General features: G+C 51.9%; 9 protein-coding genes across 9 annotated transcripts; 4 read left to right on the top strand and 5 right to left on the bottom strand.

The window, feature by feature from the left end:
- Positions 1-1,495: 1,495 nt before the first annotated feature.
- N7510_007944 (CFEM domain-containing protein) lies at positions 1,496-2,240 on the top strand (the record flags this gene model as incomplete). The annotated part of the gene is made up of 3 exons (XM_056979869.1): positions 1,496-1,576; positions 1,642-1,780; positions 1,837-2,240. 3 exons carry the CDS (start codon positions 1,496-1,498, stop codon positions 2,238-2,240), a joined length of 624 nt encoding a protein of 207 aa, XP_056832912.1.
- Positions 2,241-2,966: 726 nt separating this feature from the next.
- On the bottom strand, positions 2,967-5,904 carry N7510_007943 (putative ubiquitin-protein ligase (Asi3); the record flags this gene model as incomplete). Its single annotated transcript, XM_056979868.1, has 2 exons — positions 2,967-5,420; positions 5,470-5,904. 2 exons carry the CDS (start codon positions 5,902-5,904, stop codon positions 2,967-2,969), a joined length of 2,889 nt encoding a protein of 962 aa, XP_056832911.1.
- A 792-nt stretch (positions 5,905-6,696) lies between these two features.
- On the bottom strand, positions 6,697-7,116 carry N7510_007942 (elongin C; the record flags this gene model as incomplete). Its single annotated transcript, XM_056979867.1, has 2 exons — positions 6,697-6,835; positions 7,043-7,116. The coding sequence occupies 2 exons, from the start codon at positions 7,114-7,116 to the stop codon at positions 6,697-6,699; spliced, it is 213 nt and encodes a 70-aa protein (XP_056832910.1).
- A 138-nt stretch (positions 7,117-7,254) lies between these two features.
- Positions 7,255-8,394, top strand: N7510_007941 (SDR family NAD(P)-dependent oxidoreductase; the record flags this gene model as incomplete). The annotated part of the gene is made up of 3 exons (XM_056979866.1): positions 7,255-7,719; positions 7,785-8,181; positions 8,237-8,394. The coding sequence occupies 3 exons, from the start codon at positions 7,255-7,257 to the stop codon at positions 8,392-8,394; spliced, it is 1,020 nt and encodes a 339-aa protein (XP_056832909.1).
- A 309-nt stretch (positions 8,395-8,703) lies between these two features.
- N7510_007940 (E1 ubiquitin-activating protein ubaB) lies at positions 8,704-11,087 on the bottom strand (the record flags this gene model as incomplete). The annotated part of the gene is made up of 9 exons (XM_056979865.1): positions 8,704-8,974; positions 9,030-9,367; positions 9,421-9,533; positions 9,583-9,758; positions 9,810-10,202; positions 10,252-10,376; positions 10,426-10,662; positions 10,776-10,946; positions 11,028-11,087. The coding sequence occupies 9 exons, from the start codon at positions 11,085-11,087 to the stop codon at positions 8,704-8,706; spliced, it is 1,884 nt and encodes a 627-aa protein (XP_056832908.1).
- Positions 11,088-11,927: 840 nt separating this feature from the next.
- On the top strand, positions 11,928-13,344 carry N7510_007939 (queuosine 5'-phosphate N-glycosylase/hydrolase; the record flags this gene model as incomplete). Its single annotated transcript, XM_056979864.1, has 4 exons — positions 11,928-12,378; positions 12,430-12,584; positions 12,638-12,869; positions 12,920-13,344. The coding sequence occupies 4 exons, from the start codon at positions 11,928-11,930 to the stop codon at positions 13,342-13,344; spliced, it is 1,263 nt and encodes a 420-aa protein (XP_056832907.1).
- A 241-nt stretch (positions 13,345-13,585) lies between these two features.
- N7510_007938 (uncharacterized protein) lies at positions 13,586-14,991 on the bottom strand (the record flags this gene model as incomplete). Its single annotated transcript, XM_056979863.1, has 2 exons — positions 13,586-14,753; positions 14,807-14,991. The coding sequence occupies 2 exons, from the start codon at positions 14,989-14,991 to the stop codon at positions 13,586-13,588; spliced, it is 1,353 nt and encodes a 450-aa protein (XP_056832906.1).
- A 142-nt stretch (positions 14,992-15,133) lies between these two features.
- Positions 15,134-15,821, top strand: cyp5 (uncharacterized protein; the record flags this gene model as incomplete). Its single annotated transcript, XM_056979862.1, has 2 exons — positions 15,134-15,145; positions 15,201-15,821. The coding sequence occupies 2 exons, from the start codon at positions 15,134-15,136 to the stop codon at positions 15,819-15,821; spliced, it is 633 nt and encodes a 210-aa protein (XP_056832905.1).
- Positions 15,822-17,045: 1,224 nt separating this feature from the next.
- On the bottom strand, positions 17,046-17,954 carry N7510_007936 (acetate uptake transporter family protein; the record flags this gene model as incomplete). Its single annotated transcript, XM_056979861.1, has 4 exons — positions 17,046-17,128; positions 17,196-17,529; positions 17,581-17,717; positions 17,765-17,954. 4 exons carry the CDS (start codon positions 17,952-17,954, stop codon positions 17,046-17,048), a joined length of 744 nt encoding a protein of 247 aa, XP_056832904.1.
- Between the last annotated feature and the right edge of the window lie 479 nt (positions 17,955-18,433).

Below are 18,433 nucleotides of genomic sequence, written 5' to 3'. Positions count from 1 at the left end.
CGCAAGGCTGTGTAGACCATACCCCATGCCTCGGGATCTCATGGCAACATGCTCATTTTAAGTCGGATCATCGGCGGACTGGTCAAGTAAACTCGCCCCCTTTTCGGCCCATTGATTCGCTCGCTCCTGTTTCAGACAGATTGAGAACGGCCGGAGGATACGAGACCCCGATGTCTGAATGGCTTGCAGTCACTTACAGCTGTCGCAGGGTTGTAGATCCTCATTCTCCCTCCTGTACTATTCTTGTTGCTTCTCCGCAAATCATCGTTAATGGCCATCTGAGACAGGGTGTCGACTGGGCCAGTCGAGCCTACGCCTCCAAATGTCTCGATCACTGCTGACAACCCACCCAATTAAATAACACAATGCCCATGTGATGACCCTGTGACTTCTACTTTAAGGCCCTCTAAAGTACCTTGGCAACCGAAAAATCCCTCTAATACGGTCGCCACCGTTCTAGCCCTAAGCGGCTGCCATGTCTCACATCGGATCGTGCGAGCGAGTCCCCGGCTCCCGTCCTACATCCATGATCCTAGTGGCGTCAGGGGAATCCATCCTGCTCTTTACTGCGGCGGGCACAACCAGCAGATATTGTTGCCGTGTTCGCACAGAGACAGTTCGCACCGAGTCGAACGGGGCCTGAGAAAACCGTTGGGGCACACGATCATTCCGCGGATCGGATCAACACAGAATCAATTAGTCGTGTAGAGGCAGAATGAGACTAACTACTCCTCAGACTGACTAGGTTCATCGGGTCAGAATCCTAATTGGGATAGTCCGATGCTACGGTTGTTATTATTGTTTCCCCCAGATTTCGTTTCTGTTCCTGGGATTGTCACCCCGCCGACGCCACATTTGTGCTCCACTAATTAAATACCAACAACTAGCCGATGTGTTCTAACTTTGTCCCTGGACGCCCGATTTCGTTACTGTTACGTACGCCTCCTCGAACTCCTGTCTTCGCCCTGTGCGCAGCAGTGGATGGCCCAGGGGAATCTTTTGTGGAAGGCCTGGAAATGAACCGGACCTTCCACGTCCGCCACACCGCCGATATGGATTGGTGCATGTGCGACCTGAATGAACGTGGTACCAGCGACATACTCTGACAGGGCCACCCCAGAACAAAACCACTGATTATTCGTGCTTGGCGAACTTGCGTACGTACGCTCGCCGCAAAGCCACCGGCATCATCAGGGTTTAATCTATTTTCCCCGGGCCGCCCAGCCTCCTGTAATTAACTCTCACTCATTACAAACTGAGTCAAGCCGCGGAACATCATTTCCTTTGCAAGAACATGTGATGGGCGTTATTACGGGCGATGCGACCTATTCCAGGGTCCATCGGGGCGAGGTCTATATGTAGTAGTAAAGGAGGATGCAGCTTATAAAAAGGCCTACTCCCCTTCCCCTGGTATTATATACTTTCACCATCCCATACCACTCGTTCATAACAGTCGTTTCCGGCTTGAAGAAAAGATACAAAAATTATAATCAAAATGCAGTTCTCTCACGCTCTGATTGCCCTCGTTGCCGCTGGCCTGGCCAATGCCCAGCTGCCTAATGTGCCTAGCTGCTCGGTGCGTGATACCTCGCTGTCGTGGTGAATATCAGATTCAGTTGTACTAACACGTCCTTGCTCCAGCTCAACTGCTTCGTGTCTGCTCTGACCACCGATGGCTGCTCGTCCCTGACCGACTTCGCTTGCCACTGCCAGAAGCCCAGCCTCGTCAGCACGGTGACTCCCTGCGTCAAGAAGGCCTGCGACCTGTCTGACCAGATCGGTATGTTATCCTTCTTCCTATGCCTGGTCAGTGCCTATCACTAACACCCATTCCAGCCGTCTCCAACGCTGTGGTCTCTGAGTGCTCTGCCGCTGGCCACCCCATCTCCGTGCCTCCCGTGGAGACCACCACCTCCGCCACAACTACCACTACCAGCTCGTCCAGCTCGGAGACCAGCTCGTCCAGCTCGTCCGGCTCGTCCAGCTCGTCCGGCTATTCCACCACGTCCGGCAGCACTGGCCCGACTACCACCACCAGCCCGACTGGCAGCGCTCCCGCTAGCTCGTCCGGTCAGGCCAGCTCGACCCCGCTGACTCCCACCACCACCAGCGGCTCCGGCTCCGGTGGCAGCCCTGGCTCCAGCGCTTCTTCCACCCCCGGCTACAACGCCGCTAACAACCTCCAGGGTGGTATGGCCGGTGTTGTTGCTGCTGCGGCCGCTGTTGCGTACATCCTGTAAATAGTTAATGGTGTACCCTAATCTTGGTGCCGTTTTCTACTTTTGTTTCTGCCGGCGATGATCTTACCACCTGCGCTCGCTTTTTGGGCTGAAGGTGCTTTTTTCGGGAAGGTGGACTCATGGAAGTGGTAGGGGCACTTGTATAGTTTTGTGATACTTAATACAATGCTACAATGCGGGTCTGAAATGATGATTCCGTGCTATTGGTGTTTGATTTCTGTTGTTTGTCTGGTAGAATCTGCCTGTGTTCTGTAGTGAAGGGGCATGGTAGAAATTGTATAGCTTTTCGTTCTGACGAGGCAACCCCATAAAACATGTGCGAGATAAAGGTATGCTCCATGATAAGTGCTATACAACACTTCAGTAATTTCGGGGAGTTTTAGTTGCCTTGAAACTGAAATTTATCTCTTTGCATTAAGTTCCTGCACAGATATATATTTCCATCTGCGAGTCAACCAATAATGTATGGAGTTCTCACCAAAGCCACCTGAATGACAATGTCAAACAATAATGGCATAAAATGTACAATAAATCAATAAATATCTGTCTGGCAGCACGTGTGTATCTTCGCAGACCTAAACCTCCTTACCATAGAAACAAAATACCAAATGCAATATGTTACACCTATCCATGCCAACACCCATGAAAACAATAAAACGACCCACGGAGAAATAAAAGAGCAAAGGAATGCAGTGCAATGCAACATCAGTCCTATCAGTCCACTGTTCATGGAACCCACAGGCGCATAAACCCGCCAACCTCCTGGCGACAGGTGACGCAACTCCCGAAATTGTTCATGGCGAGACTAACCCGACAATCCTCACAGATACACAAACAGCGACAGGGCCAGGTGATGATGGCGCGCGGGTTGGTTTGGCAGACGACACAGGGCGGGCCATTCGGCAGGCCTGTTGCGCCGGATTCCCAGGTGTTGGAGTCGAGGGATTCTTTCTCTGCGCGCCGGGAGAGGATGAGGCGTTCTAGCATTTCAGACTCTTCTTCGGGGGTGGGTTTGCGTTTGATACCGCTGGATTGAGACGATGAAGAGCCGTGGATTAGACGTGATGATAGTAAAATGCGGGATCGCTCTCGTTCTACTTGCTTCTGGTACCGACTGCGGGTCATGATCTGGGACTCTTTTCCGGGGCTGAGATGTGCGGCGAGAATTCGGGCTTCCTGGCGACTTTCGCGGTCTTGTGGGTCGAGAAGACGTGCGAGGGTGCCAATATCTATGAGAGGATCTTGGGACGGTGTGCTCTCCCGGGAGAACTCGATGGGATAAGGGTTAGTCTGGGTCGGTGTGCGGCGACCATCTGATGCATAATCTTCCCATTCGGAGTCAGTGGCATTGGTGGACATTGAGATCATACTTGTCGTGTCATCGTCATTGACGGGAGGATTGTAGTCAGATGTATGGTCTTGGTTGCCCCAACTCCCACCCAACTTCCACCAGCCGTACAGTTTGTCGTCCAGCTGAAGTTCATCAGACCCTTCCCACTGATTCCGGCCAGAGCGCTCTCGCTTTCTCATTTCCAGCTCGACATCAAACTCGTGGTCTTCTGGGAGTTCGAGCTCCCCGTCTTCTGTAAGTATCCAGAAATCCAAAGATTCCAAATGAGCCACATCCCCGGTCCCGGGCTTGAACTGGCGTGATCCAGCCGAACGTTTTAGCCACCGCGGGCGAGTGTTGATCCCCAGTCGATCAAGCAATCGACTAAGCCAGTAGGCAATCCAATGACCCAGAAGCATGAATATGGCGCGGAAGAACGAAATCCCATGAGCACACCGAACTGCGCCACGCACAGCGCCTACACCGCCAAGTTCAGCCTGAGACCGCATTGATCGGGAACCGCTCTTTGGCTTTTCGATCTTTCTTTCCTTGTTGTAGCCACTCTCCCATGCCGAGGGCGCTTGCGGGACGTCGAAGCTTGCGAAGCCCGCAGCGTCAAATGGCGGCCCACCATCAGCTTGATTTGGCCAGTTGCCATAGGAAGAGCTTTTCTGTCGAGAAGCCTCAATTTCTGCGAGTCGGTCTTCTTCTAGCCACGTCATTGGCCGTGCAATAACCGTCTTCCCCTCATTCAAGAACACTGCTTCGCTGGCGGCTGTCAAGGCAACGTAGCCAATACGGAGCAATGTTGTGTAGAAGTCGTCATGCCGGTTGATGCGGATGCTGCGGATCTGATTCGAACCTTGCATGTTCTCGTGAGCCAACGAAAATCTCTCGCGCAGCGTCAATGTTTGGGAATCTTCCACATCCAATGAGAATGCAGTGATGACCAGCGCCAGTCCGTAGATCGCAAGACACGTCACGATGCCGGCTAGAACAAGCATGTGTGGGACGAATCCGACGCTGCAGACGGTTGGAAACCTAAGAACTCCCGTCTCATTGTTCACGGGCGACCCGCTATAGAAGCCCCAGACCATAGCAGCCATGAAACAAAATCCCCAGAAAGCGGTATTGAGCAGACGATAATTACTCTGCTTGCCGAAGACATCGAGGACGTGAGAAGTCAGACTATTAGAACAAGATATTAAGGCGATGAGAAGTAACTCCGGTGTGACGTTCATTCGTTCCAGAACCTGAGATCGTGTGAGCATTTGGAGCGGCGAGGGAGACTCGGCGGATCCGCCTTCATTGAGAGGATTTTGCTTCGGCAGACCGAATAGACCAAGGCCGATAGATTTGCTGATCATGGACTCGGCCTCTGCAAAGGCGAGTGAATGCTCAAAGATGGACATGCCTGCCTCGGTCAACACAGCTCTGCCCTGCAAGGCACACGACAGCGTTTCGACAAAGTGGCTAAGGCAAAGTACCATGAAAACCGGCCACAAGATAGAGTAGGAGCCATAGGGAATTTCTGAAGAGCTACCCACGCGGCCCATCTTGACTGCGCTGCAAGACTGCTGGTCGGATTCCCAGCTTAAGAGCTTTGAGCTCAGTGAGTACAGGGCGCCGCCGCCACCTGCATAGTCGAAAATCAGCTGCTTCCCGGGCTTTCTATAGCGCATTGCCCCGTAATCGGGGGATGTCTGGCATCGAATGCCCCGGAGCAGGACGAGGATCTGCGTCACGAAAAGAATGATGGGAATTATGCGCAAGGCCAATCGTCGTTCCCAACCCAGGCGGAGATGTCGCCGTGTAGATGCGTAAATGGCAATGCGGTTCAGTACAAGAGCCTTATATATCGTTAGAACCCACCCATAAATTGCAGAGACAAATGCTCACCTCGATCAAACAGGCAAACGACCAAAGACTCGTCAGATAGGAGAAGAATCCGCCGAGCTTCCTCATAGTCTGCAGCAAATCACTAAAATGGAGCCCTCCACCTCGAGCTACCGCATCGGCAACTCCCTCGCCAGCCATATCCGCAGCACCGCGTGTCGCCGCAGCCGCAGCGCCGTCTGCCAACCCCGTCTCGCCCACCGTTGCAGCACCCCAAAGACTTGTACCCAGGTGTTCAAGCCCAGCAAGTCTGGCAATGTTTCGGGGGACGGTACGGAAAGCAAATGTTTCTGCGCGGTAAAGGACTCGAAGGGGAAACAGGACGACGTCGCGGACTGAAGACGGAAGCAGGGAGCCGGAGGCGGTAGCGTTCAGCTGATGCACGAGCGGAGCGGCGGAGGTGCTCGGGCTGGTTGAGGGACCAATAATGCCAGACATGGTGAGCTGGTGCCTGTGCTGTGGTCCCCGAGCATCCGATGATCTGGGGAAGATGCAATCGGTCGGGCAGCCCCCGCGCTGCTTTGGGATAGATCAAAAGAGAAGCGGATCAATTGGAAACCAAGGAAAGAGACGCAGAGAACACAACTGAGGGCACAGCGAGCAGAGCTCCTGTGAACAGCATCCCAGAAACCAAGAGGATGGTGGATGGGAAGTAGACAAGTCAGAAAGTGAGTCTATCAATGCCCGGCTACTGATTCCGTGCTGACTCATCCTGATGAGGCCGAGGTCTAACTAGAGAACTATCGCGAACGGCAGATGAATTGTTGATTCCACCAGGATGGCCATGATATTGAGACTGACTAATTGACAAAGATAAAATAAAATCCAAACTCCCTGATTGTGTAACAGGCGGTTCCTCCGAGCGCCCCCGGGGTAAGACATGTCTCCCTTGGAATAAAGCCCCCGGCACCACAGGATGATGGGGGGCCAAAATTAAGAGGGAGTATAATGATCTGCCATCCATTTTAGAGCACTCCGCTATGGATGAGAGCGAGTGCATAATGCTGAGATGGTCTTCACGAAAAGAACAGACGGGAAAAGAAGAGAAGATCGATTCATTCCAGAACTATACATACCCGACGAACGCCAGACGCAAACTCCCTAGACTTCAATTGAGCCAAAGAGAACAAATAATCAAAACATTACACCGTCATTCATCGTCGATAGGAGTTTATGGACTGTTCCATCAATTAGCAAGACCACAAGTAAGCCATCTTGGACCACATACAATCACGTATCCAGATAATCCGCCGCCATCAGCAACTCCAGGCACAGTTCCGGTGGGATCTCCATGTCCGGAACGTTGGTTTGGTCTTTATGTTTCTCGTTGTACAGGAAGTATTCGCAGACTTTCTCGAGAACGATTCCACTGCACCGTGTTAGTTAGGTAAATGGGGACCTAGACCGAACTGAAGCAAAACATACGTCATATTTTCTAGCACACATCGTCCCGTCAGAGCCTCGGAGAACTTGCCTACAAGCGGGTTAGTATTGCATTCTTGCCTGGGTCTTGCAGGGACTGTGATCGATCGTACTGGAGGGATCGAGCATGCGTCGGATGGTGCCTGAGATACACGCCGCGCTGCGCGGGAGGATATATTCGAATCCATCGTAGGACACGAGAGTCACGTACTCTGACTGCTCCGTCATGGTCACAGTTGTCAGTGTGGGTGATGAAGCTGGAGAGAGACAGAGAAAGAAAGAGAGATGAATGAGATCAAAACTGGTCTGTGCTGCGATAACCGATAAGAACGGAGACGCGCCGCGTTCTGGCACTCAGCTCCGACAATGACTGCATGTATTCGACTACGCGCTCTTCGAATCGACCGGCGAAGCCCAGGACTGGTCCGGGCATTCTCATCGTCCCTTTCTAGAGACGACAATGCCACAGCGTCCTTCACACCAGCCCCTCGCCTCTCCGGCCGACGATGCATGATCACTGGCGGGACATCGGGAATTGGATTCGCGATTGCAGCGCGCTTTCTACAAGAGGGTGCGGCGACAGTTACTCTTGTGGGCCGATCGCAGAAACGTCTGCTGGAGGCAGCGGAGCGCTTGGGATCCTCGAATGGCACGGCACCAGAGAGAAGTGAGGAGAACGGCGAGGTCGCAACTCGGGCTCCGGAGGAGGATAGCCAAGAAGATTCTTTCGTTGGCAGTAACGGCACGCTCCAAGTCTCTGATCGGATTCGACTGCTTGTTGGGGACATTTCAGAGACAGGATCATGGATGCGCGAACTAGAGAGCGAGATGGTAGGATTGACTCTTCTGTCGTACGATCTATCTAGACGATATGCTAATCTGCCAAACTCTCACAGGGCAACATCGACATCCTCATCAACGCAGCAGGGATCTCCACCTCCAGCATCCTCCCCAGAACAGAACTCTCCGATATATCCCGAATTCTGCGCACCAACCTCGAAGGCGCAATCCTCACCTCGCGCGCATTTCTGCGCGCCTCCATCCGCAGCCGAGTGCGCAGCAACCGTAACGACCCAACAGAGACCAAGAAACCGGCCTCAAAATGTATAATTAACGTCTCCTCCCTCCTTGCACTGAAGAGCGGAACCGGCGCCGTGCCGTACGCGGCATCCAAAGCGGGTCTTCTGGGTCTCACGCGCTCAGTAGCTGTCGAGACGTCGGCGTCGTTGAAGGACCTGGCTTTTCGCTCTAATGCTATTGTGCCGGGGTATATTGATACCCCGATGCTTGCTGGTTAGTTTTGCATACTAGTTATATATACGGCACAGGCTAATATTGACATTCGCAGATTTCACACCCGGAGAAATCTCCCGACTCAAGGATCTCATCCCCCTGCATCGATTCGGGGATCCGTCCGAGGTGGCGGACGCGGCGGTTTTCCTGGCGCAGAATGAGTATGCCAATAATTGTGTGCTCAACCTGGACGGGGGGCTGAGTGCTGTGTGATCATTGCTGGGCGGCCCGATAGAAAACGTTGGTTGGTGCGGCATGTAAATAATCATTCAAATTTGTACTTCTAGTGACGGTGAACCATCTGCGTTATCGCATCTCCTCCCATGCAGGTAAATCATAATTCCTATAATTGAATAGGTAATGCATTTGGATGTGATATGATACAGAGAAGAAAAGAAACAAGGCAAAATCCAGCAGGTGTCAGAAATGGTAAAACCTCCCTCTTAACTCCGGAAATGACAGCACCTGCTTGAGCCCCCTGAAAAATGAACCCCAGGATGCATATTTCTTTATCTTCTTTTTTCAGTCATCGTCAATCAAGAGCGGACCATCATCCTCTTCTAAGACGATGGGCGCTGAGTCGTCACCATTGGAAGTGGGTTCGCCTGCCACACGCTTGGCAGCATGGCCATTCGTCAAGTCACCATCTTCAGCCTCGCGCTTGCGCTTGCCGATGACAGAGGTGCCGTTGGGGGCCGCAGAGTCGCCAAGGATTGGCAGTTGAGCTTGCTTAGGCTTCCGGGGGATGTCGAATTTCTGCTCTAACGTGGCAGCCTTGCTCGCTGGCTCGGTCCTAAACAGAGGTGATCAGCAAAAGACGTCTCGCTTGTCCGAAGGGTCAGACCTACTTTTCCACGAAAACCAGCTCAACGTTGACGCGGGGTTCATCTTCATCATCAATGACCGTGACAAAGCTGTCTTTCCTGAGATCGAAGTCGGACAGTTTCTTGGCAAGGTTGTCTTCCAGATCCGGGTCATAGATCACCTCGGAGTTATTCAACACCGACAACTCCTCACCATAGCCCAACTCAAGCCGAAGAACCCCCTCCACAAGGTCCTGAAGCGTTGCACGCGCTGGATCGATAACTACTCGTCCACGCGCAACAGAACAGACGGTACAGGCGGGATTTGGTTTATTCACGGTGTTGGAGTTGATTGCGCGAGCGCCAGATCTCTCAAGGAAGACCTTCAGATGCTGATTAGCACTTGAAACTGCGATGGCTGGCCGGGAATTCTCACCATCTTAGCGTTCGCCAGGTCGTTCTGGAGCACCTTGAATGCCTGCAACACACAAAGACCAGCGGTCATGGCATTGGTCGTCGCAATGGCGGGAATAATGTTGCCGGCCATTTCTAGGAGCTGGTCAATCTTGTTTCGCCAAAGCAGTGGGACTCGACTTACGTTTGGTGTCGAACTTGGACTTTTGCTCGATGTGGAATGCAGTCGCCCGTAAGTTAGCAGTGGCGGCAACGAAATCTAGGGTGTCCTCGTCATCCTTGTCGAACTCCAAAGTTGGAGAGCCACTGCCATTTGAAGTCTCTTGGAGCTTCTTGAAGCGACAGCTTAAACGATTCAGGCTGTACCAAAAGTCAGTTGAAGTACGTAATACATCGTTGGAGAAGTCTCACCTGTCTTTGAATACCACAAAGTTCTCGCCCAGCGTCCACACTCTCTGGTCCGTTGAAGAAATGGTTGGCTCGATTGACGAAGAGTCCGACTCTAGGTTTTCAAACTCGAGTACATCCGGTTTCTGGCGCGATTTCCACATATCCTCCATTCCACGTAGCCGCTCGATATCCTTTTGGAAGACCTTCTCGAACACCTTGCGAGGGAACTCATCTGAGCCCATGGACTGCCGAATATCATTGAGTTCCCGAGCTTCCTTGCGCAGGTCCTCGATCTCTTGTGCTGTTCGAGGGTCAGACTTTGCTTGAACAGGAGATGCGCCAGACCAACCATTCTCCGCGTTTTCTGTATCGTCCACCTCCGGCGCCTCGTTTTCACTCGTTCCAAACAGTTCCCTAGAACACTTCAGCAATTGAAACGACCGGTATTATCAATGGGGCTTACGAGAATAGGTAGCTCTTCGCCCAGACGATACAATGGATCGGTTGGCTGGGGGTAGACCGGATTGTGCAGACAGCAAATGATTTGGGGGTTTCCTTTGGGTTGCATTCGTAGCATTCGGTATCACCCTGCTGGGGTTAGCAAAATTGCGAAGCCCAGATAGTCGACGCTGCGCACCTTGCGGATAACCTGAACCTGCCCGTTGAAGCCCGTAGTCCCGCTCTCAACCAGCGGCACATTGGCGGCAAGACACATGTGATTCACATGGCGCCGCGCATCGAGATTGTCCAGCGCATTGAAGACCACGTCGAATTGCTTGAACCAGTCCACATTGAATTGAGCATCCTTAATGTTCGCATGGTATGCCTCGAGCTTCGCGCCGGGCTGGAACTTGTGCGAAACTTCCTTTGCAACCTAGAAGCCACACCAACAGATGTCAGACCATCACATTTATCACGCGACGGGGAACGCGCGCATTTCGCGCCGACGAAGCGGGAGGTCAAAGATATGCGATCGGCTAGACGTACCAAAGCCTTGGGTTTCTTGATGTGCTCGTGTCGGAAGAGGAACTGGCGATTGAGATTGCTCAGGTCGATGGTATCCAGGTCGATGATGTGGATTTCGCCGAAGCCGGTCAGCAGCAGGTTCTTGAGCAGTTCGCAGCCGATCCCGCCGGCGCCGACGAGAAGGACGTTCGACTAGAGGCGCGGGAAGGGCCGGGTTAGCATCATGATCGCCGTAGTCGATTCAATGGGCGAAAGCACAGCTTATTGGCGTACCTCCTTGATCTTGTGGTTGAGTTCCGCTCCGAGGGAGCGCTTAACGGAGCTACCTCGCATGATGGGCGCAGATGACGATCGCCGGGAGTTAGAGAGTCATTGCCCTGAGAAAAATAGGCTGGGGGAGGACAAGCAAAGTGCGCAGAAAATAGCGGCGTGGTGGTGGGATGGGAGGATAGAAATAAAGAGAGGGAGAGAGAGAGAGCGAGAGACAAAGGAAGGAAGGAAGAGCAGCCGGGAACTGGACGCCGAGGTGGATGAGGTCAGTTCAGTCCGGGTCACTTCCAAGGCTGGACACCCAACAAACACGCGCGATTGCGACTGTCTGCCCTCCCTGATGCTGTCTTCGGGTCCTTGCATTCATTCCTCTGCTGATGCTCCAGGGATATTGTTCTTATTGGCGAGATGAAGCCAAAATACTGACTTTCACCCATAACTACCACTGGAACCTATTCTACTACAAGATGAAATGGTCCAACACCTTCAATGCTGGGCGCAGCCATTCTCCAGGACCAGATCTATCCTCCCTGATGATCACGGCCCACGACTCCCAAAGACCCAGCGAGGTCTCTATCTTTTCTCGTTCACCCAGCGGTCGCTGTGATTACATAACCACTGACTCTATCTAGACGAATTTTCGCCGCAACGGAGACCGGACAGACTCTTATCACCCTGATATTCTTGTGATATCGGGTTCTTTGCTCAGAAGAAGTCTGTTGCAGGGAGTCCAACATTTCAGACCAAGATTGGACGGTGTTGGGTGCTCGATCGAACCCTGCTCCACACACACACAGGGGTCGCGTCACCTTCAAGTACTAGAAATATCAGGGACACACCGCGCCTCTAATCCACACATCAACAGAACAATCCATTGGACAGACAGAGAGAGAAAGAACAAAAATGCCCGCAGCAGATCCCTACGTTGACTCAGGGTCGGACGACGACGCCGATCCAGAACTGCTGGAACTGTTGCGCAAATCCCTCGGACTGGGCAGCGAGCCTTCCAAGGGCCAACCAGCAGAGACAAAAGTGCTCGAGGGCGCACAATACGTCTTCGACGAGGCCATTGACGTGGCCCTGAGTCCCCAGCAGACCAAAGAGGCCGCCGAGACAATATGGCGGCTGGTGCAGAAGAAAGAGTACTCGACGCAGACCTGGTCGGAGCATGAATTGCACCCGAAGACCAAGGATGAGAGTACGGTGGATTTTATTTTCACTATGGATCTGTTGAATTTTAGCTTTTGGTCCGAGGAGCCTGATGAAGCGAAGCGATTTGCTATTGACTATCGTGGGAAGCGATGGACGGGGTATTGGAGTTTGGTGGCGGCGTTGCAGAGAGCACTTGAAGAGGGTATGTTGTTTTGCGTTTCCGTTGAAGTGCATGGTGCTAACACTCGCATAGACATCCCAATCACCGATCCGGACTTTTGGGTGGATGAAGCCGAATGCACCGAGGAAGTGCTAAAGCATGTATTCCGATCCGCCACAGACGAAGAGATCCCTCTATTCCAGGAGCGCGTACAGTGTCTGCGTGAAGCTGGAGAGGTCCTCAGTACAGTAAGTTTTCCTTAGCCTCTATCGCCGTTACTTAGTGCTGATGATCAGCGCAGGAGTTCGGAGGCAGTTTCGCCAATTGCATCGACAGCGCCAACTACTCCGCCGCAGGGCTGGTCAACCTGCTCGCTGAAAACTTTGCCTGTTTCCGAGACGAGATCGTCTTCCACGGCCGACGGGTACGGTTCTACAAGCGAGCTCAAATCCTCGTAGCGGATTTGTGGGCTTGCTTCAATGGCGAGGACTTTGGAGAGTTCCATGACATTGACAAGATTACTATGTTTGCAGGTAAGTACTCCGCTGTCTCCGAAATAAACCACAGCTAACTGGTTCTCTAGACTACCGCATCCCCCAGATGTTGCACCAGCTGGGCTGTCTGCGTTTCTCTCCCCCTCTGGAGAGTCACATCCGATCTCGAAAGCCGCTTCCCCCCGGCTCCACCTGGGAGGTTGAGTTGCGAGGCGCGAGTATCTGGTGTGTGGAGTTGATCAAACGCGAAATCGAGAAACGACACCCGGAAGCCAAGATGAATGGGAACAGCAAGCCCGCGCAGCAAGACGAACCGCACTCTGCAACGAAGAACCCTGAAAATAACCACACCGAGAACTCCGAAGGACAACCAGAAAACGCCGAAACGCCAAAAAAGACCTATGGGATCAACGCTATCCTCATTGACTTCTTCTTGTACGATACGATGAAAAACCTGGAGGCCGAACACAACGAAACCATTCCTCACCACCGCACTCGAAGTATTTGGTACTAAGACAAAAGCCCAGCATCATCGAGATATATAATCTGCCCCATGCTGCGCTGGAAGCATCGCTGGAGACTGATTTTGCAAAAAATAGACTTGACACCAGATATAGATGATGATGGTTTCATCGATAAACTAAGAGTTGAAATACAAGGCTTGAATATAATCATGCATCCCATTCCGTTGTATTGGGTATCGAAAATTCCTTATGCGCCTTTATTGACCCCCATTGCGCCATTGCGGACCTGAGTCAGGCTGCAGTGCTTTGCATGCCATCCATGCGAGCTAGAATGTCCGCTTTCCACTCTACAAAGCCCTCCTGCTTGTCCTCACTTAACCAGTCGATGCGATCCTGCATCATAGTTCCCAGACCGGGTAAAAGACCACCGCGCGGAACAGAGACAGAAGCACCAGATGCTGCATTCTGGCGTTTGGGCAATCGCACACCTCTCAAGACCGCATCCTCTTCATCAAGATCCTGATACGAGTGGCCCTCTTCATCTTCACCGTTCAGCTCCCCAGAGAAAGGGATGTTCTCAAACCATTCCTGCCCGTTAGCCCAGCCTTGCTCCATGATCACTGCAATCCACTGGTCAACGTCGTCGCGGTGACGTCGGTCCGTGGACAGGCCGAGACTAGTGAGAGCCGTCTGACGCATTTCGTTGAAAGTCTTCTTGTCCATCTTTTGGGTTTCAGTGTCTTGTTCCTCGTCTTCCTCGGATGGCGGTGGGTTACGTCGTCGAGTGAGAACAAGGAAGTATACGGCCACGACCATGGCATAAACGAGCTCCCGGAAGTCATCCTCGTTGCCCTGAATCGACACAATGGGTTCCAGGAAGTCTAAGGTTTCTTCGTTGATTCCTTCTTCATCATTGGACATGCTCGATGTCAAAAAGAGGATGGAGGAAACGCCGGAAAAGATGTGAGGAGGCAGGGTTCTGGAAATCGGTGGTCGAGACCACGTATTTGTGCGAGGTGCAGGGGTCGATAGTGTCTTGCAGACCGTGCGGATGCCTGTCATCACCCAATCTGGGGCATCGGGGATAATAGTTGAACCATGAATGCCATTCGGACGAGATACAGTAGACTTGCGAGCCGATTTGGAGGGCGACGCCAGTGTGTTGGCGACGCTAACACTTCTCTTCAATGGCGTAGATTTCGAGGGCGTGTTCTGTAGACCGCGGGGCGTGGGAGCCGGCTTCGAAGGGGTCTGGCGAACAGTTGAGCCCTTGGTAGGGGTTGTCTGCGCGGACGCAGTGCGAGGCGGCGTTCCGGAGACAGAGACACTGGCTGAGCGCTTAATTCCGCTCGAACTTGTGGAGAGTGACTTGTCAAGGTACGAATAGAGCTTCTTGTAGATGCGTGGAGGACATGGTGGGTGACCGAGTAGCGGGGGAAGTTTGAGAGGACGACTCAGTCTGCAATTGTGAGAAATAAGCGACCTGCCAATGAAAAGGGAAAGCCGACTTACCTCCTGCAAGCGATTTCAGCGCATGCATAGGGCCGAGCGATCTCCTCCTCGGGCTTCAAGCTGCTGGAGAAGCTTCGAGATTGCGCGACTAGAGACAGCGCCAGACTCAGAAGCTCCTGAGGGAGATCATTCGCATGAGTGGGCAGCAGTGTGCCCAGCGCCTGCTCGACCGGCCGGTTATTCATGGTGACTGCTCTTGTGATGACGTTGAAGCTTAAGTTGGAATTGAAGGAGGGTAAATAGAGTGGTGACTAAGCATCCATCCATAACTAACTACCTTGTCCAGCGACTTTGCGATTTCCACTTCACCCTGCTCAATCGGACAAGATGTCAGTTACAGTAAGCACCCCACTCTTCAAAATGCTCTTGGAATTGCTACTGACTATTTCCACAGCTCCACACGCCTCAAGGTGACCTCAAGGTTGAGCTATTCTGCGAAGCCGTCCCTAAGACAGTCGAGAACTTCCTCGCCCTGTGCGCCTGCGGCGCCTACAACGACACGCCCTTCCACCGTCTCGTCCCTGGCTTCATGATTCAAGGCGGAGACATCTCCCTCGGACCCGCCGCCCACTCCTCTTCCACGTCAACGAAACCGCCCCTCCCCTTCGAAATCCCCAAAGGCGGCACCTCGATTTACCACCCCTCCGCGCTAAACCAGGAGATCAGTCTCCCGGCACTACGACATAATGCGCGCGGGATTCTTTCCATGGCATCGCGACCTGTGAAGGATAGCACGGCGCCAGGCTCACAGCATGCAACGGGACAAACCGTTAACGGCAGTCAATTCTTCATTACCTTTGCGCCGGCGCCGCATCTCGATGGGGCCAGTACCGTGTTCGGGAAGGTTTTGAATCTCAGCGCCCAGGACGAGGGTGGTGATGTGTTGTCCAAGCTTGAGAAGGCCAATGTCAAGGTTGACAAGAAGTCTCGTGTGTCTCAGCCTAAGGAGGGCGAAGATTATGAGCCGCTGCGCATTGATAAGGTTACTATTCATGCGAATCCGTTTGCGACGTGAGCTTGGACAGGTATACTCCCTTCTTGTTGCTAAGCTCGAAGGAGGGTACGATGGTTAAGCCATGTCTACGCTAGACCTGCGAGAGCCATGTCATTGCGACGACGTCACCAACCTTCGAGTCGAATGTCTTACTTCAGTGGCTATGGATCACGATCTACCAACAGCAGCAAAATGCCTCAGCATAAGTCGTTCCTTGCAGAGAACGCCTCATCTAACACCATATGGCAGCATCGACCAATTCATGCGGCTCCCCTGCTGCTTACAAGGGCATGCTCCCGAGTTCACCCCCCGGGCGGCATGGACTAAAGGCAATGGATGGTAAACAGTCTATGAGTTGCCATGGTACGGTCTCTGACTCTATAATTTCAGGATATCCTGTCACAGCTAGCTATCAACTTTGCTCCACATGCATCTTGACCATAGTTATTCAAATAACAATGAAAACCATACAATCGTCCGGTACTTTAGAGCTTCAGAAAAAAGTGACTTTCATGGAGATTATTGATGATAACACCGAATCAATCTGTGGGATCAGCTATCTCTCTTAACTACATTTGAAGACAAGACCGACATCTCTCCTGATTGTCTCGCCAAGAACCGAGAACCCGCATACAACTTCCCGAGCCGCGTAGACATGCGTACAGTCTCTTTCCTTCACTTCTGGGCCAGTTTCGTAAATAAAGCAGGCATTAATCACCATTTCGCTCATTTATCATTCGGTCAATCTAGACTCTTTTATCGATCACGTCCACGAGGTGCAAGGCCAACTCGGGGTTGACAGGTGAACGACCCACAGAACGGGCCATCTCTGCTAGTGGATATCGACCTCTTATCTTAACAAGCTTCCTTGTCAACTTGACAGAACCCTCTACTACGGGCGTTTGATGCTAGCATGAAGATAGTCGTTAGTGATAGCACTACATGGATAGCCCATTTCCCTCGCGTAGGGATTGTCTCTAAGTTGTTGCGGTTGGGGGTCCGACTTGGAGGCGAGTATTGAAGACCTCGCAGTTAGCCGTAACCTGTGACCAGGTTAGGCTGAAGTGTTATCGGGGTATTTCACCCTAATATTGTGCTTGATGGTTTATAGAATTATTTTCCATTGACTATAAGACCAATTGATCCCTCAGATGTAAATTTCCGATATCTGGTAATTGCCTCTTTAACACTACGGATACCCAAAGATCCTGCAGCTTCCTCAGACAAGACTCAAGATAGAACTATTCACACAGGCGAATACATCTCAAATGTCGGAAGGTTGATAGGAGTCACACCACCACTCCATAGACCAGCGCATCCAGCCCAGTCTGTATAAAGCCAACATGTATTAGAAATCATTCGTAATGATAGTCTCCGCGTTGATGCACAACTTACAGGATAAAAAGCTGACAATATATCCGACTGCGTATCCTGCATTCAGCACACTCTCATTCTGGACCATGAACCCACATGCCAGAAGAAGCAGGCTGAGATCCAGGAAAGCTAAGTCGAGGAACAAGACCCAAGAAGACCTCATTGCTCCAATAGTGTAGAGAACAGTTACCATGAACCATGCCCACAGATATATGGACACTGCCTGATAAAATTCAGGCACCAGTGCGCCCGTTGACGAATCGGTATAGGCGGCCATGATACCTGATCCTGGAATATATATCATGGCGTAGGATAGGTTGAACGCACCGTAAGAGGTGAAAACGGTCGCGCCGAACTTTTCAAGTGGTCAAGAACTATCATCGTGCCTTGTTTGACGGAAGCATACCGTATTCCCAGCGACAAATTCCATGATTCCAACGATGAATTGGCCTATACCGCCAAAGAATACCAGGACTCCCATCATCGCATTTGGACTGGATATCCCTCTGGCATGTAGTCCGAACGAGCATATGAGGAACATATCTAACCGCAATCAGTCATGATCTAAGTACAGATGACACCAAAGGTACCTGTAGCAAACGATATGAGCCCCAAAGGTGAAGGATTCGCGAGCTTGCGATGAAAAACGGGCAATCCTGGTTGGGTGCGGTCCTCTAAATGACCACCTGCGGTGTGAAGGCGTTCTAGGTGCTGCGAATGAGCTGTTGAGGTTCCAACCTCTTCTTTGGAGCCATCATTTGCTAGATTGTTTGATGACATGGTCAAAAATTTGAACGAATATCAATCCGGGATTTTTGGTAGGGCCTATTTCCTGGATTTCCTGAAAACGAGTGCAAACCAGAGAGTTCGAGTGAGTTGGTTTATAGCGTGCGCCGAGAGCTCTCCGCCATACATCATAGCGGACGTGCACGGGCTCTATAATAATATTAAATGAGCAATTTCATTTTCTGATCCTCCATACCCCGCATTTTTGCATGCTGAGCTTCGGTAGTTGGGAGATCACAATTTGCGGTAGTGTAATTGTTGAGCGGAGAAGGACGGAGTATCCGTCCCGGCGGAGGTTGTTGTCTGGGGCACTGTGGAGGATAGGGAGATAGATTCCCAACACTCACAGGGGGCAGACATATAATAGAATATGGGATCTATAGAGCTCCTGTCAACAAGACAATTGGGTAAACTAGACTTCGATGACATGTTGTTCATCGGGACTCTCACCCCGTATACATAAACAGAATAAT

The sequence above is a fragment of the Penicillium lagena genome (assembly GCF_028827675.1).
Source record: "Penicillium lagena strain IBT 129212 chromosome Unknown utg000005l_segment0_segment0, whole genome shotgun sequence".
NCBI classification, from domain to species: domain Eukaryota; kingdom Fungi; phylum Ascomycota; class Eurotiomycetes; order Eurotiales; family Aspergillaceae; genus Penicillium; species Penicillium lagena.
This window is presented reverse-complemented; position numbering and strand designations above follow the sequence as displayed.